This window comes from Pocillopora verrucosa, chromosome 6 (genome assembly GCF_036669915.1).
Source record: "Pocillopora verrucosa isolate sample1 chromosome 6, ASM3666991v2, whole genome shotgun sequence".
Classification (NCBI taxonomy): Eukaryota; Metazoa; Cnidaria; class Anthozoa; order Scleractinia; family Pocilloporidae; genus Pocillopora; species Pocillopora verrucosa.
In genome coordinates, this window is record NC_089317.1 from 7,880,069 (window position 1) to 7,903,369 (window position 23,301).

At 36.4% G+C, this 23,301-nt stretch overlaps 1 protein-coding gene and 1 long non-coding RNA gene across 3 annotated transcripts; one reads left to right on the forward strand and one right to left on the reverse strand.

Moving 5' to 3' along the window:
* The first annotated feature begins 145 nt into the window (after positions 1-145).
* LOC131774120 (sodium/hydrogen exchanger 6) lies at positions 146-20,013 on the forward strand. Of its 2 annotated transcripts, none has more exons than XM_059090134.2 (16): positions 146-412; positions 2,957-3,144; positions 4,035-4,112; positions 4,639-4,715; positions 8,387-8,493; positions 9,347-9,452; positions 10,296-10,434; positions 10,727-10,832; positions 12,719-12,807; positions 13,381-13,494; positions 14,191-14,302; positions 14,981-15,134; positions 15,444-15,501; positions 16,556-16,638; positions 17,606-17,714; positions 18,447-20,013. In XM_059090134.2, exons 1-16 carry the CDS (start codon positions 151-153, stop codon positions 18,624-18,626), a joined length of 1,962 nt encoding a protein of 653 aa, XP_058946117.1. In that variant the 5' UTR covers positions 146-150; the 3' UTR covers positions 18,627-20,013. The 2 variants fall into 2 exon arrangements, with proteins under 2 accessions (XP_058946117.1, XP_058946118.1); XM_059090135.2 differs by having other exon boundaries at positions 15,444-15,492.
* A 1,494-nt stretch (positions 20,014-21,507) lies between these two features.
* Positions 21,508-23,024, reverse strand: LOC136281825 (uncharacterized). The gene is made up of 3 exons (XR_010718015.1): positions 22,805-23,024; positions 22,508-22,598; positions 21,508-21,996 (listed from the first exon to the last, which is right to left on the reverse strand). It is a non-coding gene; the product is annotated as an uncharacterized lncRNA (long non-coding RNA).
* Positions 23,025-23,301: the final 277 nt, after the last annotated feature.

Below are 23,301 nucleotides of genomic sequence, written 5' to 3' on the forward strand. Positions count from 1 at the left end.
AGATGGTGGGAAATAAAACTAAAACCATCGCAAAATGACAGAAAATTGCGCACTATCTCCCCTATCGATAGACCCAAGTTTCGAGTTAATGCCGGCGGAATTTATTGGCCGTGAGAGCCTGAATTGAGTCCTGTCACCGGGGGTGTCAAAATGGCGGTCGGCCGATCAAGGTTATCGTTCTTAGCTTATTTTTTACTAGTTTCATTTTCCACCATCGTAGAAGCACAAAATGAGGACAGCGATTTAGTCAAAGAGAAGGAAGCTGCCGAGAAAGAGAAGAAATACAGTGAGATCGACACGGCATTCCTCCTCGTCATGATGTTTTTGTTGATTATCACCGTGTTAACTGTATGGTTGTTTAAAGTAAAGCGTTTCCGCTTTCTGCACGAGACGGGAGTTTGTATGATATACGGTGAGTTTCCTATTATAAGTTTGTTCAGTTGATGAACTGGTTGGCATTGCAAAGTATTTGAACAGAGATGCTGGCGATGTGTGAGCTCTTGACAGAAGTGAAACCTTCGTCACCTGCACCGATTGATCAAGTCCGCTCACAACTGACCACCTGACGTTTCAGATATCCGGCATAATGCCAAAACTTGCCTTCGAAACTGATAAATTTGTCTTCGTAGCTTGCATGCATTTCAATGAATGTTCAACATCCGTGGTAAGTTTGCGTCCCAAATTCTGCACTGAGTTGTCACCACCAATCACCAAAAGCGCAGAAGACTTTACGAGGTGAAAAGATCGCATACAAACAAACACAAAACAACAACAGCAAAAAAAATAGAGTTCATTTTTCAAATTTAGTGGTTAAAAATATACCAAGAAATGCAAATGTTTGGAGTAATTTTCAGAAAAAAATATTTTCCTGATAGATTTATTAATATAAATAATAAAAATGCCATAGAAACAATACTTTTGAGAATTTACCTGTTTAGGTCTGCTGTGTGCCGTTAAGCTTCCTAAGAATAAATACCCAGACAAATTTTTCTTTTGATGTTTTTTTTTTCTTGTTTGGACTAAGTCACACAGGATCTAGTTCTGAGAATAGTCTGAATGCATTTAGACTTACTTGGATTTCACAAATATTCCAATGAGAAGAAAAGAATCATTTGTTCAAATGATTCATATTTACAGTGCTTTTGTACATTATGTCATTCAATTGGAATAGAAGGGCAACTAAAATTTATACATATCTTAACCCTTTCACTACCAAGATATCTTTATTTATTCTCCTGTCTGCCATCATTCTCACCATGTTTGTTTAGAAAATTTGGTATTGGATCAACTAATCATACCTTCATTGATATTTTTCTTTATTCTCATCACTTGTCTGTTTGATATTGTATTAATGTTATGGGGAGAAGTTCTGTCTTGGTCACTCATGGGAGTTAAAGGGTTAAGCCCTATTCAAATGGTCATGATAATTGATGATAGCTGATGATAGTTTCAACTTTCATTCACTTTGCATTCAAACAATCCCTAATGTGTGACGATAGTTGAGAAAATCATGCCATGATGAGATCGTGTAATTGTAAACAAATATAGGGCATGCTGATATCAGTAATTTTGATGGTATTTAAAATTTTAGTTAAGAAGTTGCAATTTGAAGATGCATGCACTGAAGCCTTCCAGGAGAAGATGAGATTGAACCATGAGACATTCTGCAAAATTTTTACCACTGCTTTTGTCATTTAAGCATTTGCCATTTAACCAAAAAACTTTCATTCACTATCATCAAGAATCATGTTGAATATGAACTTATCCAAACTGCATGATACTCAATGATAGTTGATGATAGTGCTTGATAGTTTGTGTTCAAACACACGTGACCATTGAAACTATCATCAACTGTTTGTATGGGGCTTAATTGTTACCATGGATTCCTTAAAGATGATTCTTAGATTATGATTATGTGGTGCAAATCAATATGTATGCCAAGTTGAAAATAAGAGGGGGTCAGGGATGCAATCTGACCTAGACCTGACCTTCCTTTTTTGACCAAACGAAAATCCCTTGCTTTTTCCACTGTGCCACCACTAATTACTAATAACTTCACACCTATGCTCTGTTTTACTAACTGAATGCCTGGAAAAGGCTATGTTCCAAAGTTTGTTTTTACCATTTCTGGAACTAAATAGTTGGCAAAGAGATTGCAATGTTTTGGAATAACAAGCAAAATCTTTCTCAAATATGATAATTTGGTTTTATCACCTGAGTTGATGATATGAATTGACCACTGTAAAGAGTTTTTGAAGGTGGCATTCAAGTATCAGCCATCTGTTAGAGCATCATTTTTATTATTCAGTCATCCTGACAAAAGGCCAGTGCTCTAAACATCAGATTTAGAAACTTCTGTTGTGGTCAATTTAGATTATTAACTTAGTTTAATAAAACCAAATTATCTTGTCATAATTCCAATTATAAAATGTTCAGAGAAATGCGTGTGCTGTGATTGGTCAGAACAAGCATGCACCTTACTTCACATGAGTGCACTTTTTAGATATGATGCATGCAGCCTATGTCATTGGTATGAGCTCATGCAATTCACAATATCGAGAAGTGTGAGAAGCACTCACGTTTGGCTCGTGCTTCTCTGCACTTCTCTCATGTTCTTAAAAATTCCTGTGTGCTTATATAACTCAACAATGCACTTGGTGCATTTTTTTATATCTTTGTTGATGCAGCACCGCAATTTCTGAAACTTCCCTTCAGAATTTTTTCCCCAAAGACCCAAACTTTCATCCCTGCCCCTCCTATACAATATTGCACTTTATTTTCATTGATCAAAAAACAGCGAGTTAAGGGAAGCAGGGGGGGTGGGGTGGTTGTATAGTCATTTCAAATTTCACTTTTTAATTCTTCCTTTAAATTTACAAGGTGCATGATGTGTTGACCACAGTTGGCATGGATTGGTTGATGGGTAAATTGTGCTAAGTTTTTGTTTTTTCCCCAGGTATGATAATTGGTCTTCTCATAAAATATTTAAGTAGAAATAAGAGAGTGGAAGTTACTTACCCAAACTGTACCATAAGTACTGCAAGAAAGAAGCTGTATATTAGCACTTCAAATGGTTCACAGTATTCATATACATTGTCTGGAGCAGTGCAGAATTCTGGTCAAGAAAGTGAACTGGAGCAGATGGTAGGTACAATGAAGAATATTTACATGCTGATGATAAGCTAATACAAGGTTTCCTACACACATTTTTATGTTTTTAAAGTGATTCAGTTCAAAAAGTGATATGTTTGCAATCTAATTAGTATTTTTTAAAAGCAATGGTGCATGAAGGTCTGTCCCAGGACAGAAAACAGGAAAACAACCTCAAAAGTTTTGAAACCTTGTAGCTAAACTTGGTAGAATGAAACTGCAGGTCATGTTATGTATGCGCATGCATACATAAGGATTTTTGCCATCATGGTAGCTCCTCAAGAATTAGGTTAGACTTGCGCATGTGCTATGTTGTAATACTGTGTTGGGCTCACCTTGAATCAAGCAAGTCTTTTCATCAAGCTAAAAACAGTTTGACGCAAATCAAACTAGTTAGCTGCAAGTGTTTTATAGTAAAAAAAATTTATACATGTTGTGCTCCCACGACAAACAGAGAGTACAGGTGAGAAAAATAAGTCAGGGTAAAGGAACAATGTATTAACCCTTTTCACCCAAACATCAGTATAAATATTCTCCATACTATTCTCTGTACACTTCCTAATGTGCTGACAAGGAGAATTGTGTTAACAATCAAGAGCTTCTTTGGTTGGTGATCATTTCCTTTATTCTCATGACCTTAATGTTGGATTCAGGGGTAAAATTGTAAGAAGAAATTAAATACTAATCACTTTAAGAGGTCAAAGGGTTAGATAACTGTTTTTAGAGTACAAAGCATAACATGCCAGGCAGTAAAGATCTCAGAATTTTTGCTTAATATATAAATGATCATTTAGTATCAGTAAAAAGTACTTTGTTGATCAGAAATGAGAGTTGAAAGCCTTTTGAGATGAACAGTTTACATTTTTCAACTTTTTTTCCTGCAGGCTGTTTTTGATCCTGAAATATTTTTCTATGTTCTACTGCCACCAATTATTTTCTATGCTGGATATGACATGAAAAAGGTGATAACCAAGTGAACTTTTGTTATAATCTAAATGTGTACTTCACATATTTCCTTTTACATGAATATAATTAAAAAATAGTATGAGAGCACACTGACATCTCACTTAAGAAAAATAATTCAGAGCAAACAGAACAAGCCCCATGACCTTCTTCTTGCTTGTAACACATCAAGTACTTTGAACCTTAGAAACAAATGGAGGTTTAGGCCCATGTTCAAGACGAAAAACTGTTTCAATAGTTTTATCACGTTAATGCCCTTAAATCCTAAACTATTTTACTTAAATTTTATTTTTATTTTACATGTTTTGTTTACAAACCTAACGGATATACAACAAATTTTTCCCCACTAAACTTGCTGTAAACTACTAGTAGTATATTACCTTTGGTAATAATCATATTATTCAATTTGTTAGTTTCAGAGAAATTATATGTAAACTTTTTATTTATTCATCTATCACACCTTCTTGTATAGAATTAGTACTATATAGATTTATTTATTATTTTTAATCTATAATACACTTTCAGCGCTTTTTCTTCCGGAACATTGGTGCCATCCTTACATACGCATTTGTTGGAACAACTGTCTCGTGCATGGTGTTTGGGTGAGTAGATTTGGTACCTACTGTACATAGTGCTGTGCAACTCAAAGATGAGGCGGTATTGAAGACTAGTATGGTACCATTCCCTCATCTGATGTGCATGTGTTTGCATGCAGACTGTTATTAAAACATGTTACGATGAAGTGTATGACTGTGCTATTGTTGCTCATTGTCATGTAACTTTGCCTTGTATGCCATTGTGTCCAATTGTGTCCCACAACTAAAGCGATGGTAATGTGAAAGGGCCAGTCCGCAAGCATGAAATTCATGAAATAATTATGAAAATTGTTGTATACAAATTGTTGAATAAATGAGTGGGTTAATTTGGAATCTCTTATACTTTTCTGTAAAGTTATGAAAGGAACGGCAAATGAACATTAAGCACTTGCTGGAACAGCACAACTCTTACTCTTTGTTTGATGTCATACTATGGTATTAAACAGGAATAGTGGCTGATGAGGAAACATACATACACATACATTTACATGTAAATTAAGCATGTAAAAGTTACAGATATGTTGATGGGTAAGAATTCTTTTCCTAAACTGCAAGGCTGATTAGCATTTTTGGACTTGTTATGATTTCATACTGATACTATTATAATAATACTCCCTGGTGAAAATCTTTCAAGGATCTTTAAGGATCTTTAAGGATCTTTCAAGATCTTCATGAGGACCTTTGAGGATCCTCTTGAGGATCTTCATGAAGATCTTCAAAATTCTTGTTAATATCTTCAAGGATCCTTCATTTTCTTGCCAAGATCTTCAAGGATCTTTGATTTTCTTGCCAAGATCTTCAAGGATCTTTGACTTTCTTGCCAAGATCTTTAAGGATCTTTCATTTTCCTGTCAAGTTCCTTGAAGATCGTTGAAGATCTTAGCAAGAATGTTATAGAACCTTCGAAATTTTGACAAGAAAATAAGCATACTTAAATCCTCATACTAAGTTAAAAAGAAAAATTGAACCAAACATAAAAAAATGAAGATAAAACTTTTTTAATTGCTAAACGAGAATTACCCATCCTCTTCTAGTAGGACTACTTCTACACTATTTCTGTTCAGACTTTAGGTTAGTACTAAGATTTTCATTTTCCAAAAAATCTGGCAACAGTCCAGCTCAAAGATAAGAAGACCAAAATATATGTGTTCAACTTGTCTAGGACTAGACTATGACCAGACTCAGACTACTCTTACAGAGGGGGTAAACATGAAAAAAAGGCAAACAAGAGTACTTCAATGACTATATTTCTAAACCTTATTAACCTATATACCAAAGGAAAGCTTAGGAATCACACATACTGAATATAACTACATGTAATAATTATGTTGCCCTAAACCAATTTGTTATTTGACATCAGATCAATTTGTCCACCACATGGTGTGAAAAACCTAAGTATACTTGAGAAAAGATAACTGCACAAAGATTGCATGAAATCAAGTGTTTTTAGTGTCAAAACAAAGTACTAGGGTCGTTCTTTTGGATGAGCTGAGGAACTTTTGGAGTCGTTTATATTATGGGCACAGTGCCCGTTCAAAGTTCACCGTGATTATTAGGTGAGTTATTCCACAATATCTTACTTAAAATTCAGCTTATAGAGAAACTGTCAGCTTATCCAACTCAACTTAGTAAGAGGATACAGCCCTGAAAACTTCTCATGAATTGAACTAATACATCCTGAGGTACAAAATAAGTGTTTTCGGGAATTCATATGAAAACCTCTAAAAGAGCTTTTTAAGTTGGTTACACAGAACCAAGTAAATTCACACCTTCTTCAGAAACATGTCCTTCAGTGAGCGTCGAGGAGAATCTCTCTAGATCGATAAGCCTGTATCCTTGTCCCTGTAACACATCATTTGCATCCTCACTCTCCAAGAGCTCAGAGCAAGAATCATTAGGCGAGGATGGCATCTTCATTTTCTTTCCAGAAGTAGCAATGAATTCTTTTCATTCAGCCTCACAGTCAGAGCAATCGCGAGACCTGCTTGGAGTTTGATTGACGATTTCGGTTGTTTCTGTCTCTCTTTCCGCTTGTTTCTGAACTCCAGAAAACGCCTTTCCTTTAGTTTTATTTCTGTGTACATTTTCTTTTTAGTTCCGACCATTGTCGATGATATTTGCCGTAACAACGAGCTTCTTATGTTTTTATGCGACCGTTAAAAATCTCGGCGCGTATAAATTCCCATCCCATAATGCAAAACCCTATTTGTTGTCATGTAAGTAGTCACAAAGTTTCCCGAAAGCCTCAAGCATGGCGTTGCTATGCGGTAACCTTCATTACGCTTATTGCACAATAATTTTCTGCGAAAATTCCTTGTTGTGGTTAAATTATAAAACAGTGAGCCCTCAATTTACAATTTTGAGATGTTTGAAACTACTTGAGGATTTCAAAGGAACCTTGTTCATAATGCAGAGATGTGGTAGAGATCTTAACAAAGTTGCCTTTGAGATCCACATCAAATTTAAAAAGGATCCTTACAAAGAGCTGTACAAAATCATGAAATGAATCTTTTAAAGATATTTGGAAGATCCTTTTCAATTCCTTGAGGATCTTGAAGGATTGTAGAACAGATCGTGCAAAGATCTTAACTAGGATCCTTGTAACTCCTGATCAAATTCTTAAGGATCTTAGCAAAGATCCATGAAAGGTTCTTTTGAAGGTCTTTAAAAGATCCTCATTAAATCCTTGAGGATCCTGAAGGATCCTTGAAAAGATCCTGCAAAGATCTTGACTTAAGGATCCTTGTAAGATCCTGATCAAATTCCTAAGGACCTGGCAAAGATCTTTACAGGATCCTTGAAAGGATCTTTTGTAGGTCTTTAAAAGATCCACATCAAATCCTTGAGGATCTTGAAGGATCCTTGAAAAGATCTTGCAAAGATCTTGAGTAGGATCCTTGTAAGATCCTGATCAAATCCTTAAGGATCCTTGCAAAGATCTTAATAGGATCCTTAAAAGGATCTTTGGAAGGTCTTTTAAAGATCCTCATTAAATCCTTGAGGATCTTGAAAGATCCTCAAAAAGATCCTGCAAAGATCTTGACTAGAATCCTTGCAAGATCCTGAAAATCCTTAAAAAGATCTTCAAAGGATCCTTGAAAGGATCTTTTGAGGGTCTTTGAAAGATCCTTGGTAAATCCTTGAGGATCTTCAAGGATCCTTGAAAAGAACTTTGCGAGGATCCTTATAAGGATCTTTGTAATATCCTTTGAGGGTCTTTATCAAATCCTTGAGGATTTTAACAAACGTTTTTGCTTACAAAGATCTTTGAGGATCTTTTACAGATCCTTTAAAGATCTTTAAAAGATCCTTGTCCTCAAGAGGAAAGGAAAATAGTAAATTAAATTGTGTGCATTTTGATTAAGTGATGTGAAATTAAAACAATGTTATTGCAACAGCCAATCATAGGGAAGGAATATATCACAAAAAGCCAACGAGAATGTTAAGGAAAGACAAGTTGCAATTTGTTTTAAAATTGAGTTTGAGTGGCTGAGAGGTTGGTACAACCTTTTTATGTCAATCACTGAGTAAAGTAAAGCAAATCCAAAGAAATCCTGGATAAATAAAGAAACTTGCTTTTAAAGTTTAAGAAATTATTTTAATATACTTTTACAATACTTCCTTACAATACTTCTTGCCAGCTGTTGTGTAATGAATTTGTACTGTCTGTTAAACAGGGGGACAATGTATGCCTACACAAAGTTCGATTCTCGTCATGTACCCAAAGAATTTGGTTTCCTGGAATGCCTCTTATTTGGAGCTCTGATATCAGCCACAGATCCAGGTTTGTTGGTTTGAATTACTCAGAGACAAACTGGCTGGTCAAGGCAACACCAACCTAATGAGCAAGGAGCAAAATTTTCACTTGTATTACAGTGCACCAGTAAATAACAGATTAAAAATTCAACTATTATTTCATATTCATAATATTTTAGCTTTTAGTTTGCAAAATGCTCCTACACCCTTATCTGGGCATCTCATTGTTTGCATAAGGCATATGTGAAAGAGGAAAGCAACACAAAGGAAACCATCTAAGTGTTCTTTGTGACCATCAACAAAATCTGATAGACTTAAAAGCTTGTTTCTTACAAAGTTAAGCCTAAAAGGCCAAAAAAAAATTCAAAGTTTGAATCAAGCAGCCAGCCATTTTTTTGCACCTGTTTCAGTAAGTGTAATACTGTAGCATAGCTTGTGTGTTTGGATGCCCTTATATGGTAAATTATCGTAGTTCCACCAAACAGTTCTGGTGTATATGGTTTTCTGAGTTTCACAGTAAGTACACTGTGTCCTATTTTCATAAAAAGTTAACTGCTTTATCCCTAGCCTGCTGAATATTCCATGTCAATTTATCTTTCTATGCGATGATAGAATTCATTTGATCAAAATGTTCACTGCATGAATTTATTACTGTTTATTTGCTCTTAACTCCCAATAACCTGAACTTACCATCACCATCTCAAACATTTTCAGTTTCTCTTTAAGTTTCAAATTATTGGGAGGCAACTCTACTCCATCACTACTTGTGAAAAGTTGCTCTTTTCCATTACCCCTCTCAGAGTTTATTCTCTTGTTTGCACCTTTTGTACAGTAGATCCATCATAAACTCAAACGTAATATTACTGTGATTTTTTTTCCAGTAACAGTGCTGGCCATTTTTCATGACCTGCATGTGGATGTGGATCTGTATGCTTTGGTATTTGGTGAAAGTGTCATGAATGATGCTGTGGCAATTGTTCTCTTCAGGTAGGAAGTAGTGTGGGTGAGAATTTGGATTAGATATTTATTGTAACTAATAGAATTGTTTGTTGTGTCAAGAGCACAGCACAGTTGATGAAGCAGTATTAGCTCACTTTTGGCAAACAAGGAAACTACTATAATAATATGTGGTTTCTTAATGATCCAAAAAACAAATCAAATACAATACTTGCGACAGCTCTTGTGGTAGAAAGATACATTATACAGCAACTGTAAAGAGTATGTGGAATACAGATATTGCCATCTCAATTCTTACAACATGTGTGAAGGTATTGTTGGTTGTGAAGTTGAGTATTTCAAGGCAATTTGACCAAGAAACAATGGACAGGAAGACTTATTGAGCCACCTCCTGAATTGTCCACTGTTAAATCATTATTTATTTATTTATTTATTTATTTATTTATTTAATTATATTTGAGTGTGAATTAAAACTCTACCTGTCTCCACCCAAAGAATTGTTTTTGAGAGGAAGTGCACCTGACACACACCTATATTTTCATGCCATGTCAGGCATGGTTTGAATTAACAAATAAAGAAGCCTTGACTGTGCTCTGTTTTGTTGTAAAGCACACAGGAAGTAGCTAAAGCATTCAAGAAGTGTAGGAAGAAAAAACGAGACATGATTGAATGAAGTCCGCAAAATGGTCTGACATAGTACAAATTGGCAAATGGCGTGACTGAGCTTTAGCTCAGTTCTGTGTTTTGTACTATCACTGGTAGAGCACGCTCTTTCAACCAATGACAGCGTGCATTATATCCGAACTTTTTTATAAATGAATTTAATCAAAATTAGAAGTCTCAATTGTTCTTCAATACTGCTTGTCTTTTCAGATCTGTAGAGACGTATCTGTTGGACAACGCAGGCACTGGATTTCAAGTTGATAAGTTCTTTGAGTCAGTGGGTGTTTTCATTGGTGTTTTCTCGGGTTCTTTCTTTCTCGGTTTTGCTATGGGTCTTGTTACTGCTCTTGTATCCTTTCAAAAGTTTATTTAACATTATTATAAACAATGGAGGATAAAATCTTGGGACACTTACGGAATCTTACAAAAATAAAATCCATCCCCTTTCCCCTCCCCCCCCCCGGCTAGAGGGGGGGGGGAAGGTGGTGGGAAGTTTTTGTTCATATGCCTGAATTGGCAAAAAGTGGTGTTTTGTAATATATTTGGATATAGAATTTGTTGTCAATATCTGTCTCATGGAGGTTTGATGTTCGTTATGAACATTTTGTGGTTTTAGACCCTTAACATCACAACAAAAACAGGTGACAAAACTCACCAAAATCTCAGACTTTCCTCTCTTAGAGACGGCTTTGTTCTTCCTACTGTCATGGACCACATTTCTCATGGCAGAGGCAGCCAATCTAACAGGTAAGTGTCTAAAAGTTCACGGAATACCAAAGTAATGGAGAAAACCTTATTATCACATAAACTGCGGTGTCATACAGGAATTTCCGGCCCTGGGAAAAGCCGGAACAACACACGTGAAAAAATATCGAATTTTTTTTTTTTACGTGTGTTGATATAGACAATCAGCTGCTGACACGTCACACGCCTTTGGCGCCACTCGGTCAGTTTGATGAATGAACGGCAGAGCCTTCACGATTCACGAGAGATGCCATGTAATATCCTCTATTTATCACATAAACTGCGGTGTTATATAGGGTTTTCTGGCCTTGAGAAAAGCCGTAACAACACACGTGAAAAAAATAGATATTTTTTCACGTGTGTTGATATAGCCAATCAGCTGCAGACACGTCACTCGCCTTTGGCGCCACTTGGTCAGGTTGATGAATGAACAGCAAAGCCTTCACGATTCCCAATACAAGTTGTTTATCGGAGCTTTCTCGAATTATGGCGGCTAGAACACTATAAAATCCGTATCGCTGACAGACAATAAGGTTCAAACTTTTCTAGAAGGAGAAGAAAACCAATATACTGAGAGAAAAACCGAAAGTTACGTATTCAGTGGCTTTGGTGTTAGCATCTCTCTCGGCTGAGAATGAAAATCGACAACTGGAAGATTTGCCACTAACCGATTTTGGCCGTTTACCTGAAAGACTTCTTCTGTCGGTAAGGACAAAGTCAATAAATGAGAATTTTGTAAATTGAAAATTACGACCATTGTTGTTTTTGTAATCATGATTCAACGCATTTTTCCATTTTAAGAGTTAGCGCCAACAGAGGGCGTGAAATTGCGCCTAATACAGGCGCCAATGCGACTAAATTTTTCACTTTGGCGACCAAATCCTGAAAGTTAGTCGCCAAATTGGCGACTAGAACGTTTCATCATAACCTTACCAAGAGATATAGTGAATTAAAAAGACTTGCAAAGATAAATCCACGGCAATCTTCCTCGTTAAGTTTGTTTCCAAAACGTAGCACATGCATCTCGATCGATAACTAGACGCCATCTTGGATTTAGATGAGCCTGAACGTTGTATATCATCCATCTTAGTGTCCACTTTGCAGCACGTTAAAGAATCTTTTCCCTAACGTAATTTTGGAGGGTCTATCTAGAACGCTGACAGCGTAAAGAAAGATTTTGTTTGTCTTTGAAAATGGCGACCAACTTTTTTGAATTGGCTACCACTTTGAAGAATTTAGGAGCCAAGTGGCTATCAGAAAAAAAAGTTAATTTCACGCCCTGTCAACGCACTCTACGATTGTTATTCGGGGATTGTCGATTCATTTATTTTCATTCATTGATGAAATCGGCTTTTCTTCTCAGTAGAAGGCTCGTGTTCAACTCGCTGCGCTTACTCGTGAGCTATCGAGTTAAACACTCGAAGAGAAATTCCATATCTACGCGCGCCCATATATTATTCTCTATTTATCTAGGTAATCACGATGAAAATAATGTTGGGAATGTAGTAAATAAAGAGAGCACTGGCTAGTAATTCTGCATAGTTATCTTTATTACCATAAATTTGAGAATTATTACTTCTCATTTATTAACATGCAAAAAGACACCTGATGGATTAATATAATTGTAATCATTACAATTTCCGAATTGGGCTCCACTCAGTCCCATCACCATCACTAATTTTAAAAAAAATTAATGATAGTAATGAGAACACTCATGAGAATGATAATAATATTAATAGTATAGTAAATAGTAATTGTTATTGCTATTCTTATCTTTTATGTGGATATTTTATGTGTATTATTATTATCAGCATTACCATTACTGTAGTAATTTTTTATGTGTATTGTTGTTGAAACCGTAAAATAATTTTCATGCTGTTTCCCTCCAGGCATTGTTGCAGTTCTTTTCTGCGGAATTTCTCAAGCTCATTACACATATAACAATTTGTCAGAGGAGTCAAAACAGAACACAAAACAGGTACTGTACTTCTAATAACTTTGTCTTGTCATTTACATGTGTACTGTACTTATCCTCAAAACATATTTTTTATATATTTTTTTGTTAAGCTTCAGGAAAATCATACACTTCATGATACTACGGGGAAAGTAATTTCCGAGCCCGAAAGGGGCTAGGAGAAGTAGCGGCAGTGAACTAAATGTTCGCTCGCATTATGTGATTATTCCACTATTTCTTCACCATTTAGCACTTTGATTTTAGTTTTGCGAAATACGCCCTACCGCCTTATCTTTGCATCATATTGATCGCATAAGGAGTATACAAAGGACGAAAACAACACGAAAGAAATCACTACTGTGTTTTTTTGGGACCAAAAAAAGATCTATATCGCGCTTAAGATTTCGTTTGTTTAAACATGAAACCTAAAAACGAAAAACAAATCAAAGTTTTGGGTCGTTCATTACGGTCACTCTGTTGCTCCGTAGTTTTGCCCTGTTCTGTCGTGTTATACTTTGGAATAATAGTTCTCTTACAGCTTTTTCTACCGAAAATTACAAAGCTAACCTTGATATGTTTTCCAACGTTTCTTTGCAGACGTTTGCACTCTTAAATTTTCTAGCGGAGAGTTTTATATTTTCATACATGGGGTTATCTCTCTTCACCTTTCAACATCACCAGTGGAAGATTGGATTTATATCATGGACATTTGTATCTTTTTTTATTAAATTGGAGTGGTTACTTGGAAAGTAACACCTAACACATAATTTCTGATCGTTCGAAAATTTTGAATAATTTTTACGCGGCTGTGTTATTATTTCTGGTTCGGAAAAAAATTGAAAAATCAAACAATGGCCCCCATGTGAATCTGTACAGAAAATATTTTTAAACTGTCAACTTTTTAAATCAATTGTTTGTTTTTCTATTTTATTATTACTTTTTAACGTTTAAGATTTGTGATACCATGAATTATTTGCACAAACGGCTCAGTTTATGCAGAGCTACTTGAAGTAGATGTGAGGAGCTTTGAGGAGCGGTAAAAATTCGGAGATTTAAGCAACGGTGCTAGTTTTATGTTGACAGCACCACGAGAGAGCTTAATCTTTTGTTTCTCTGTTCACTTTTTGTATTATAGTTAGTTTATTAGAAGTTTAATTGGTCAATCAGTTTAAAAGGATCGAGAGGTTAATGAATGTTGTGCATCTCAAAGGTACCAGCAAAAGCATGCAACGAGGACAATTTTTCGGTTTTCCCTCCTTCTCGCTATCGTTCACCAATTGATACAGTTTGTTAACGATGAACATACCTAAGCGAGAGCCCGCTTGGGTCATGCTGTAATGATATCTGACTGATTGAACGTTCCTAAGCCAATCATCGGTTATTGATTCTTAACTGTTTGATGTACAGGTTGCCATGACTTTAGGAAGGCTTTTAAACGTTTATCCATTGTCGTTTTTACTTAATTTGGGAAGGCACAGGAAGATTAGTTACCAATTTCAGCATATGATGATGTTTGCAGGTGAATAATCTGAAGGTTGTTTTTTTCAAGGAAAAGAATATAGAACAAGGGTATCATTTTTGATGATGATCAGTGTTATAGGTAGAGTACAATTCGGTCTGAAATTAAACGAGTGATTAACAAAATTGTACAACAGCGAAACGAGAGTCCAATTTGGTAACTCCGTAAATGATTACATCTAGAATCGGAAGACACAAAATCCTATTCGAAATTAATCGATAGAGTATGCGTATTCCCCCCTTTTCGGCGAAGTCCGTCGCGCGATTAAAAGAAAATTGATGTCAGTGCGTCCCGATAGTTCTAGGAGTGACGTCGATAAAAGTATGTATCAAAAATTGTGATACACACCGTGGGTTAAACCTCTTCTACTAATGTAGACTCAACACGAGATAATAAACTGGTGTAGGGTCGGTGTTGTTAAACGCCCGATTTTTTCTATTAAAAATGGTGGTAAAACTGAATGAAGTGTACTCAGGGGAGTAATTTCAAATCACCTGAGGGTGAGGCTGTCACTCTTTTTAGAGTGACAGACTCAACTGCAATTACCGTAGGCATCTTACTGAGTTAAGTCATGCCCACTCACTCAGGCTTTGACGAGGTATTAAGTACTCGTTTTTTACTAACAATCTTCCATTAATGTATCAGTGTAATTTTACACCTTTTATCCGTTCAATGAAGGTTTGCGAGGTGCCGTTGCATTCGCTTTGGCCATGCGCAACACGGAATCAGTTTCTCGTCAGATGATGTTGACGTCAGTACTAATTGTGGTTTTAATAACTGTTATTATCAATGGAGGTGCTACCATGTCGGTACTCTCTTTTCTGAGGATAAGGTAGGATACTGTTTTAAACTTAAAGCAACTAAATCCAGTGGCAGACATTTCCATTTACAGCAATTTGTCAAAGTTCTTTGAAATCACCTCTGACCGTTGCAATCTAATTTGATCCAAGAGTTCCAAATTATTCGCTAGTCACTCTCCTAAGAATAGCTTCACCTTTTCTTAAAGAAGATATTTATTTTTTAAAAGAATTAAGTATTTTTTTCTAACGACGGAATCACGGTATACGTAGTACGTTCTTAAGTGGGTTCTGTTGCTTTTGAATCCAATTTTTAAAGTTAACATGCTCCATTTGTTTTTCAGGGTTGGCGTAGATCCTGAAGAAGAAGATAAGCGGTCTACCTATGTTTCGGTCAGCACTGTAGGTTCTTTCCGTATTAGTGTTCAAACTTTCTTGCCTTTTTCGGGGCAACCATGTTTAATTAACTCGAAGACCACATAAATAGATACTAGAGTCGGGTCTTCTTTGCTTTGTGGAGCGTGGCCATGAATCCTTTTCTTCCTGAATTTTGCTTTTATCTATCTCTGTTATTACCACTTCCGCCATCTACTAGCAAAGTTAGCCATCACTTTCTTTTGCCTCAAGTCGTCAAATGTGCTTTATTATTTTTCTTGTTTCGCCGGGTATGTTGAGTCTCAGTTGTGCCAGTTTTACGCTTGACTCTCTCCTCTGGCCTCAAATGATTGTTTCATCTATACTCTGCAAACGGCCATTACCGTCGATTGCATCTATCCTTCTACGCACATGTTCTGTTGGCGTAGCCAACTTCAATGTTTTGACAGCATTGCCAGCCCACTTGAGAGGGTTTTCACGCTTGCTGATAATGATCGGAAATGGCAGTTGCATCAAACAAGGCCAAAATATGTACTTGAACTTATGCCTTGTTTGTCTTTTTTTTTATTTGTTTGTTTGTATGATCAACCACCGACTTACGAAATCAAGAAATTAAATCTCGCACAGCTAGATAACAACAAGGAACACAACATTACCTAACGCTCAAATCACAGTTTCCGTGGAAATATATTTGCGTACATTCTCTCGACCTCTTGGTACACACTTTGAACTTTTGCTGTCAAAACGTTGAAGTTTGATAGGCCAACACAGCATGTTGTCATCGCGTGCGTGGAAAGGTAGACACAAACGACGGTACCTGTAGAAAGAGGTGTTAAGTTAGGCATTAAAGAATTAACCAAACACACAAAATATAGAAGGTTGTTGCCTGTTCTTTTTAATTTGATGAAATCATACTGTCGAGTCTCCTTGATTACTTTTCTGTGTTTAGTGCTTTTATTTTGATTGTTATTATTATTATCCAAGTTTTTTTGTGAACAATTCAAGTTCTTTTCGTTTAGTTTGTACTTGTCAATTATTATGTTACCATCTTTTTTTTTTTTTTCATGTTCAAATAATGTAGGAAGCCGACGACAATCTCAGATCTGCGCAGTCTCATTACGAAAGAGCTTGGATCTTTAGAAAGTGGTACGACTTTGATGTCAAATATCCTTTGATGAAAGAGTTGTGCTACTTGCGTTGCATTTTAATTGTGCTTTTGTAAAGCGAGATTGATGCTGTTGTATGCAGCAAAGTGTACTGTGCATGTCAGAAACTTTTTATTGAAACAGCTCAGCAGATTAAACTCGTTTGTTTTCATTGGTATATGGAGGTTTCGCCCATTTCAAGTTTGCCCTTTACCCTCTTTGAGAGTACGCCCCTGTAACAAAGCAGGTTCGCCCCCACCTATACCAGTTCTATGTCATGAATGGAACTGTTAGCGAGGTTATTCTTTCGCCCATTTCAACAACGCCCTCTACCATTTTAGAGAGTTCGCCCCTGAAGCAAAGCAGGTTCGCCCAACCTATACCAGTTTCATGTCATGGATGGAACTATAGGGGAGATTATTCAATACCGACCAATTTAGTTCTGGAATGATTAGGTGTTTTGAGTGGATAATCGCTATTTACTTTCTTATCGGGTTTACTTTAGTTTTTATCCCATAAACTTGGTGAAAAGGTCTTAGTTAAACAGGTCATATTGTTACGATGATTATTGTAAACCACTTCCAGAATGGAGTCAAGATTCCTGATTTGTTGGTAAATGTGGTAATTAGCCTTTTGGAGCAGTTCGCCTAGACAAACAGCATGAATGGGTATTTTAACGAAACCTTTAGGGTTTTTATCATTAAAAAAGGGTGATTAGAAAGTTAGGGTTCGTTCGTTGTAGGGCCATTGCGTTGGCTCAGTTTTAGTCGAAGCGCGAAGATAAGTTCGACACGAGAAGTGTTGCTATTGCACTTTGATTACAAGTTTATCCAGCCTCCGACAAACGAAAGAGAACGGGAAGAAGGAATAAACTCTCTTCCCTTCCTTCGCGCAGAACAGAGCACGTTGCATTGGAGGTCAATTTATTGGTGAAGGGTAAATGCAGTGAAAACGAGACTTACTTTCATTTCCTTGACAAACTTTACGTATATGAAACCTATTTTTACCAACTATGGCCAGCCTCTGACAGAGACTTTACCGGGATGGTGCGCTCCTCTTGCAAGATTCCTCTCAAGATCGCGGCCTGATGCAAAGGTACTGTTTCAAATTTAAGCGGAAGGTTTTTCTAGATAAATGAACGTCTAATCGTTTTTCTCATTGTGTAAGAGTCAGGCTAATCAATCGTGTGTTGATCGCAACGTTAAGACTGCTACACTGCTAGTTTTTGTCAGGCGACGAGGTTGGTAGTTTACATTTTGCTCTTTATAGTATCTTACCTTGTTATTTTGTTATCGCTGTGTCACAGCGCGCTCTCATTGGTGCATTTCGATCATCAGTGTCATTCCGTCTATTAGATGTTTGTACCTCATAGTTGGGTTTTGTCTCTGATTGGCTGTCATGGTTTTTGATAGTTCGCATCCATGATTAGGGATTTCGATTCCGTTATCCCTACTCTTTTTGTAAGGATAAAGCCTTATGTGATAGGCTTCTTTAACCCTTCCTGTGTGCCAGGGAAAGTCATGATCAATAAACCGAACCTGGTCCTTAACAGCAACATGTCCTGTTTCAATGTCGTGTTCCGAAATCGCCGAATTCTGAGCGCGAGCTGGTGCTATGTCTCTTTCATGGTTTTTAATTCTATCTGTCATCGCAACGGAAGTGGAAAATGTTTAAAACGGGGAGATAAAATTAAATATGGTGTGTCCCTGCAAATGTTTTGCATTATTTTGTATATTAACGTTCATCCATATAAACTGCCATTTAACAACCGTAAGTAGGCAACTATTGGTGTGGACCCCAGCTTTTACGGGTCTTGTTTCAATGTAGGCAGAAACCGTGGTAACAGATAGCGACGAAGACATGCTGAATATAAATGGAGAACTGAGTTTTACCAGCGAAGTTATGGTCAGACCCGCCAGCGGCAGTGTGAACAGTGGTGAGCCGCCTGATCAGATATTGGAAGGAGACCTTGGATTAGGTGCTGTGCAAATGACAAGCAGAGCATGAATCATTTTTATTAAACCAAAGGTTCCTGTAAGTATTTAACTACCATAACGACAGCCAAGATCCAGCCTCAGATAAGCGCTTATCTGTTAGTTCAGAAGTTAAAATTTAACCTTCTCGCCCTGGTGAAATAGGATCACGTCTAGGAGAAAAAAAATAGTTTTTTCCTTCAATTAAAAGTGGAATTGCTTCTGGCATTGTCAGGTATGGAGGCCTCGGTTATTCAGCTACTTCATGCACCCTATGAAAATTTCGGGAACCTATATCGTGCATCTCAGATTCTAACTCTAGCCTCCTATGTAGTCGTCAAGGGAGTCGTCACACTTCTCAGTTACAAGCAAACTCTCTTTTTTTTAATCATACATTTCGTATCGATTTCTAGTTTCTTGGTCTGGTCAGGTAGTTGTCACAGGATGTCGACTTAAAGGAGAGCTTAAAAACTGTCTCTTTTACAGTGAAAAGCGCTGATTGTAAGCTAACTGTCTTTAATTGTTAAATTGTAAGTAGTAAGAGTGTTTGCGATACGTGCTTTGGCCAATTAAGGTCAATTTATTGGTTCGGTCTTATGTAGTCTTGTAGAAGTTTAAAGTATTTCGCTCCTCGTGATTGGTGTTTTACTGTCATTGACTTTTTTACACTCTGATTGCAATTTTTCTACCCGTTTAATGAATGTACAATTTTGAAATAGTCTTTCCCCTCGTAACACTATATTCGAGAGGAATAATTTCTTGATGGTTTCAAACATGTTAAGTTCGAAGCCGTATGAGAACTGGAATTTTTTGCAAAGTTAGTTTGCTAATCTGCTATAACTAGATTTAATTTCAATTATATTGATGAATAGTTAATTTTTGAAATTCACAAAAATTACTTAAAAAGGCGATATTCGTTATATGAGGCACACTTCAAGTTTAAATGGAAAATGATTACTGGACATTCTGTTTTAACCGATGGACGTGAGCCGACAAAATTAGGATAGGCTCATAGAGTCTTATTTTACTGATTGTTCTTGTTGAGATTAGTTTGTCAATTTTCTTCTGACTCATGCCTAAAGCTATTACACGTAAGTAGTTTTCCTTATAATAAGTATTACTCCTTAAACTTTGTAAGCTTTTCATTTCAAATTTTCTACCTGTTCGTAGTGTAATCGGTCACAGGTGTTTTCCTTCAAATAAAGCGATTTTTTTTTCTAGTCAATATACAGGAAATTGTACTTGAAAGGTTTTGAGTAAGTCAGTTAATGCAAATTTAACATATTTTAAAGAAACTCGTATCTTCTTCACTTTGCCTTCGTCAAGTTAAAAATAAGAAGATTTTGTCTAAGCCACCGAGAATTTGTAAGAAGAATTTTATCTAGCGAAAATGAACTTTAATAAAATAAAGATTAATAGTTTATTGTCAAATTTTGTATGGTTTCACATTTAATTGGATTGGTTGTTTTTTTTTATATTGTCGTTGGAGCTGTTGTTGTTGTTGTTTTTTTTCATAATTAGACTAACCTTTGTTTTAGTGCAGATGTCTCACTCACTCAGTTTTGGATGGTAAGACAAGATTACCTATCTCCTTGATTATATTCCAAGCATAAATTTCCACAGATCGAGCCATTTCAGGTTTTTAAGGAAAATTTCTTATGTGGGTAAATATTGTCATTTGATATTTATGGAGTGCTATATTGGTTATGGTTATCTTGAATGCACTGCATTGGTATCGTCGAAAGCAGACTTAAAGTATGTTTTTATTCCTTATTCAATGTAGTTGATAGGGGTAGTGGAAAGCTCTTATCCACAAAAGTACAAAGAATAAAAAAGATCTCATGCTCTCAAAGTTCATTTTATCACAGTGATTGTAGGAAAATGGAAAGACTCAAATTGTGGTCACCTTTTCAGCTACGACTGCGTTCAGCTTATCTCCCTGCTGGAGAAAAAATTGGGAATGAATTCCACTGAACTGGTTTATCATAATTTTAAGCCTTTGGAAGACTCTTCCGTGATAAAAACTCGGGCATTTTTCGGACAACAAATTTCTTCTTTTGGAATAATATTTTTTAAAAGCATAAGGCACTTACAGGAAAAAAGACGATGCAACTATGTTAAATATTTTCGATTAAATTGTAATTGTTGAATAATTCGAGAAGAAATAAAGGAAAATCAAGTGTAATTTGCTGATGATCCACTTTTAAACTCTGGAATATATGTCTTTTGACCATTTAAATCACGTCCTCAACCATGATGTCGATTAATCTAATCAGAAAACTTGCAATACATTTTTCATTAAATGCTTAACTATTCCGAAAACTCACCTGGTTTTGCATATATTGGGTTTTTTCACAACCCCCCTTAAAGCTATATGTTACATTCAGTGATTGGTAACGCTGTATCAGGAAATATGACTTTTTATGTGTCACTGTTCGTTTTGTTTGTTTTCTTGCTCCTTCAGAAACTGGGAAATATCCACGTTGGCCTTGTTGTCGCAGAACTCAGACCTCGACTTAATGCTAGTCAGATCTGCAGAACTCGCTGAAATTTTATTTTTTGCATATGTTGCTAGAGGGTGAACCTTTCCATGTCAGACTTCAATTCAGGACGAGGTTTGGCCTCTGCAGCCTATTACTATCACCAGCTTGCTTTCCACTCAAAGACATTTCGACTGGGCTTATACATACATACATACATACATACATGGGATTAGGTTACATGTGTGGACTTGCAATATCGAAAGAGATCGATGAATTATAACTCAATGAAACATTGATCAATAAAATAGATAAATATATATGACAAAAATTAAACTGACAGCAGACAGTACTGTTTCGGTCTTCTGGGCCTGATCAGTGCAGTGATCTTCGATAAAGTACTTAATTTGGACATAAAACCAAAGCTTGGTATAGTTAAATTTTAACATTTTTCTTTTAATATCCTGTTCCAGCTGATGCATATTAGCATGTTAAAATCACCTACGGGCAAGGCATACCCTTTCTGCCAAAATTGCTTCACATCAAGTACATCATCAAATACATCATCTAGTACATCATTACCATCTTCAGGTATTTCTAATTTACTTGTGAAAATCACACAAATCACAAGATATACAGCATACAATTAGCTAAAAATAATTATAAAGGAATGCAGTAATCTTTGATAATAAGAACACTGAGTAGCTAATTGACAAATAACCCAATCAAAATCTGCCGGCAACCGAGGATTTGGCCATCTACAACAAAATATCTGCAGCTTACTTCACGCTTGTTAGACTTCTAGTCTGGACGAGGTTCAGCCTCTACTTCCTATGACTGTAGCCAGCTTGCTTACTTCTCAAAAACATTTTAACTTGGTTAAAAAAATGTTTGAGTGAAAAATGGCCATAACAAGGCAACTTACTGCAAAATAAGAAACACAAAAGAAACATTTCAAACTAAAACAGAATAAAAGCCTTGTAGGGTTTGGCTTTCGATAAAATTAGTTAAAATAGCAAATCTGGAGTTTTACTGCTTACTCAAAATGGGCTGCAACCTGCGATTTGGCCGCGTACAATGAAGTATCTTCCGCTGACTTCACACTTTTCAGACTGTTTTTCAGAAACAGGTTTGGTCTCTACTGTCTATAATTACTACAGCTAGCTTGTCTACTACTCAAAAACATTTTGACTGGGCTGTGCAAGTCTTACTAGCGTATTAAAAGCACCTTCAGGTAGATTACAGCGAAGCAGACTGTACCAAAATGTTATGCATTAAGTACGTCATTACCCTCTTCAGGTATTTCTAGTTTACTTCTGATAATCCCACAAATCACAAGCTAAATTACATCATACATTCCAGCTGACAAAGCAATCAGGGGCAAATTTTTTTTTAATAGCATGCAATAATCTTCAGTATCATGATTAATTGGTACCTATATAGTAACATGTTCGAGAGAAGAAATAACCGCAAACATTTCTCTTTCTCATCAGCATCGACTTACAAAAACAATGTATAATGACCACCTAAAACAAAGGAAAAAAAAATGAATCACATTTGTGATCTCACAGGGCTTTAATAGGACAAAAGTATGCATTTTTTTATTTCCTACAACTTACAAGTGGCCGAAAGAGCTGAAATGGCATTCACGTGAACACAACAGAATCTGCGATTTATTTGGTGTCGAAATTACATCCCAAACGTCATGATATTTGCCTGAAACTCAACTTACCCAGCTCTCGTTTAGACTTCGAACCTTACTGCTTTCTCACCACCGTTTCAATGTTTTCCTGTTGTTCAGAAGATGGTTGAGCCATTGCAGATAGTGATCTCTTTTACTTGAGAACCAGATTACAACACCCAAGCCTTATCACGCTAAAATACTAAACTACTGAGATTTCCTTCGCAGCCGTAAGCCGCCATTTTTTCTTTTCGGTATACTTGTTCCCAGGCTTTGAGTTCCGACGGTCCACAGCTGGCCCAAGCTCCAACTGTGAGATGATCATCTTGCGCAATAACAGTCGTGGCAGCATTCTAAGAGTTTGGATAGGAATATCTACGACCGCTCAACGAATTAAAAACTACGTTAAACTCTCAATGAAAATACCTCATCTTACTTGCACAGCGTATCACTTGTTATCTGACCGCTTACTTTCATGAAAAGAACCCATTTTAGCAAGTTGTCCATTTCGAGGTTTTCCACGTACATAGGAAAAGCCCGCCCAAGCT